The sequence below is a fragment of the Plasmodium gaboni genome, chromosome 8 (genome assembly GCF_001602025.1).
Source record: "Plasmodium gaboni strain SY75 chromosome 8, whole genome shotgun sequence".
NCBI classification, from domain to species: Eukaryota; Apicomplexa; class Aconoidasida; order Haemosporida; family Plasmodiidae; genus Plasmodium; species Plasmodium gaboni.
The window spans coordinates 893,105-896,575 of record NC_031488.1 but is presented as its reverse complement, the minus strand read 5'-3'; the positions used below and the strand labels follow the sequence as shown (position 1 = coordinate 896,575).

The 3,471-nt window shown below is 19.5% G+C and overlaps 2 protein-coding genes across 2 annotated transcripts; one reads left to right on the top strand and one right to left on the bottom strand.

Moving 5' to 3' along the window:
- Positions 1-280: 280 nt before the first annotated feature.
- PGSY75_0825800 (hypothetical protein) lies at positions 281-1,621 on the bottom strand (the record flags this gene model as incomplete). The annotated part of the gene is made up of 1 exon (XM_018785380.1): positions 281-1,621. One exon carries the CDS (start codon positions 1,619-1,621, stop codon positions 281-283), a length of 1,341 nt encoding a protein of 446 aa, XP_018642347.1.
- Positions 1,622-2,435: 814 nt separating this feature from the next.
- On the top strand, positions 2,436-3,353 carry PGSY75_0825700 (hypothetical protein; the record flags this gene model as incomplete). Its single annotated transcript, XM_018785379.1, has 1 exon — positions 2,436-3,353. One exon carries the CDS (start codon positions 2,436-2,438, stop codon positions 3,351-3,353), a length of 918 nt encoding a protein of 305 aa, XP_018642346.1.
- Between the last annotated feature and the right edge of the window lie 118 nt (positions 3,354-3,471).

Genomic DNA, 3,471 nt, shown 5'->3' with positions numbered 1-3,471 from the left:
TTGTATTTGTTTATGTATAATATTTTTTTTTTTTTTTTTTTTTTTTTTTTTTTTTTTTTTTTTATTTTTATATAAAAAATAAAAACTTTTTTAAAAAATAAAAAAATTTTCTAAAAAAAAAAAAAAAAAAAAAAAAAAAAAAAAAAAAAAAATTAAATTAAAATAAATGATAAAAAAAAAAAAAAAAAAAAAAAAAAAAAATTAAAAGACAAATGAGGATATATATTTATATCATACTGTTCATATGAAAATTGTTTCATAGTATATAATTATATATATGTTACATTTCATAATCATCATAGTCCTTTTGACTATCTTCTTTTTCATCTTGTTCCATTTTATCATACCCTTCTTGTTGATCTTCATCATTTTCACTTTGTGGTGTTTTCCTTTCTTCATCCATTTTCTTTTTTATATCATTCAAATTGAAAACATTTTCTTTTCCTGGTATGTCATTGTTTATTTTTTGTTCCACATTATTAACAAAAATACGTGTTCCTGTATCCTCAGGTTTTATATCAACAGTTAATGAATTGTCATCAATTTTTCTTTGTTTATTTTGTTTTCCTTGTTTTATATCTTTACTAATATTATTCATAAAATCAGAATTTTTATCGTTTTCTTCATTTGTATTATTAATATCGTCATTTTTATTAATGTTATTTATATTAGTATTAATTAAAACACCTTTTATACCAAAATGAAAACACAATGATGCTTCACTTAAACTATTAATCCATGAATGAGCTTTTATTTTGTTATCAGCACAAAATATTTGATTATTATTTTTATAAATAAAATAAAAACATTGTTCTATACTTCCTATCATTTTAATTGGTAACTCTAAAATACTCCAAAAATATGTCATTTTTTTTTTATTTTTATAAAATATTGTAAATCCATTTTCATTAATCATACCCTTGACATTATCAATAGAATGTTTTAAACCATTCGAAGAATTAATAAATTTTAAAGTACCCCTCTTTGAAATAGAACAATTATTATGATTTTCATTATTATATATACTATTTTCATCATTATTATACCCTTCTTTCACATTTCCATTACTTCTTTGTTCCAGAATATTTTTTAATTCTCCTGCCTTCTTTTCTAAATAATCCGATTTTTTATTCAAATAATTAATGTGTTGTAAATTTTGTTTTAAAACATTTTTCATCTTTCCATCATCTTCCACATTTCTTCTTCTTTTTAAATTTTTATGCGCTCTATCATAAGATGATTTTATTTTTTTTGATAACATCCTTTTATTTTCAGCTTGTTCCAGTAAATGTTTTATCTCATCTTCTAAAGAAGATATATATGCATCACCTATCAAATCACTATCATTGCTTTCTTCATTATTATATTTCTCTGTATTTTTTATATCATATAATTTGAATTTATTTTTTAATACTTGTATCTTACTAGTAATAAAATTAACAAACGTTTTTTTCAAGTCACTCTTTATTTCATGAGGTGTCAATTTATCGAAGGAATACATTTGATGAGAAGCATAAGATACGGGCAACAAACTTTGACACCTTACATTCTCATTCCACACAAAAAGGAAAAAATATGGGACAGACAACAACAAGAACCACAACGATTGTCTCCCTTTCATTTTAGAAACAAAAAAAAAAAAAATATATATATATATATATATATATATATATATATATATATTTTTTATGACAAAATCGGGTAAAATAATATATATATGAAAAATACTTAAAATATATAAATATTACATATATATAATTCACAAAAATGTAGTTAAAAATGGAGAAAAAATAAAAACAAAAAAGAATACTTTTAGGATTTCTTTTTTTTTTTTTTTATATCCGTTGTTATATCTTCATTAAGTATTATTGCGGTGTATAAATATTTGACAAAAAATATATCTTAATCATATATATATATATATATGTTACACATTATATGTATTTTACAAATTAAAGAAAAACGAATTTATTAGAAAAATGAAATATAAGTTGATTTTTCATTCTATCTATCTATTTTTTTTTTTTTTCTTTCTTTCTTTTTCAATATTGTATTATGTATATACACATTTTAAGACATTCATATGACAATATATGAAATATATACATATATAATATAGGTTTTATTTATGTGTATATATTTATATTCATTTATAAATATGAACAATATAATAATGCACTGAAAATCTTGCTGCTTCAGGTAATATACAAAAATGTGTTGTCTACCTTTTATGAACATATGTAAGCTTTCTCATCAAATTTTATAAAAATATAAGATTTTACTCAATAATCTTTTCAAATTTGTTATTTTCCATTTTATATTGTAAAATACAGTACATTTTGTTAATTTTTTGTTGTCTATAAATATTCTTTTATTTATTTATTTATTTATTTTTTTTTTTTTTTGTTTTTTTCATTTTTCTTTTTTTTTTCAGGATGAGAAACATCATTTTCCTTTTTTGCATTATTTTTTATGTTGTTTGTTTTTGTCATGGTCATAAGAATTATTTAAAGAGAGATAATTATCTACAATATTTAAGATCGCAAACATTTTTACAACACAGATCAAAACATAAAAAATTAAATAAAAATTATTCAGAAGATATAAATGAATTTGATGAATATGAAGATGAGGAAACAGATAAGTTAGATAATGACATATCAGATGAAATAAAAAATAAGAAAAACGAAAATTATTTATCCAAAAAGATAAATGAACAAAACAAAAATAATAGTATCAATAATAATGAAAAAAAACTTACCTTTAAAAATATAGAGAATGAATTAAATAATACAGATACTTTTATGGATGATGAAAATCTAAAATTGTTAGGAAAAACAAAAGAATGTAATGTTAACGAAAAGGGACTTTTAGATGTCTCTTTAAATTCAAATGACTTTTTTAATATGAATAAATATATGGTTGAAATAACATCTTCAAATATTATAATAAAAGATAAAAATAATATAAAAATAATCAAAGAAATTCCATTTGAACATATTAAATTACCAATAACTACTATTGAAGAAACAAGAGAATGTTGGTATATAAAAAGTATTGATGATAAAATACTTTTATGTGATAAAGAAAAAGAAGAAAGAGATATATGGATAACTAATATATTGAAAGCATTATTTTGTTATAATACAAATAATTTAATAATTGTAAATAATGAAAAAAAAAATTCGGTCCCTATACCAAAAGAATCAACAGTGGATAAAAGATTAAATGCATTAAAACAAAAAGAAACAATAAAATCTTCAGATGATAAAACATTAACAAATGATAACAAAGTTAATAATATAACTATTTCGAATTTAAGCGATCAGGAACCTAAAATTGTATTTAATTAGGTTTAAAAGTAGTTACACAAAGAAAAATATTTAAACATAAATATAAATAAATAAATATATATATATATATATATATATATGTAAGATTTGTTGTATCATTTGACATATTTATTATATT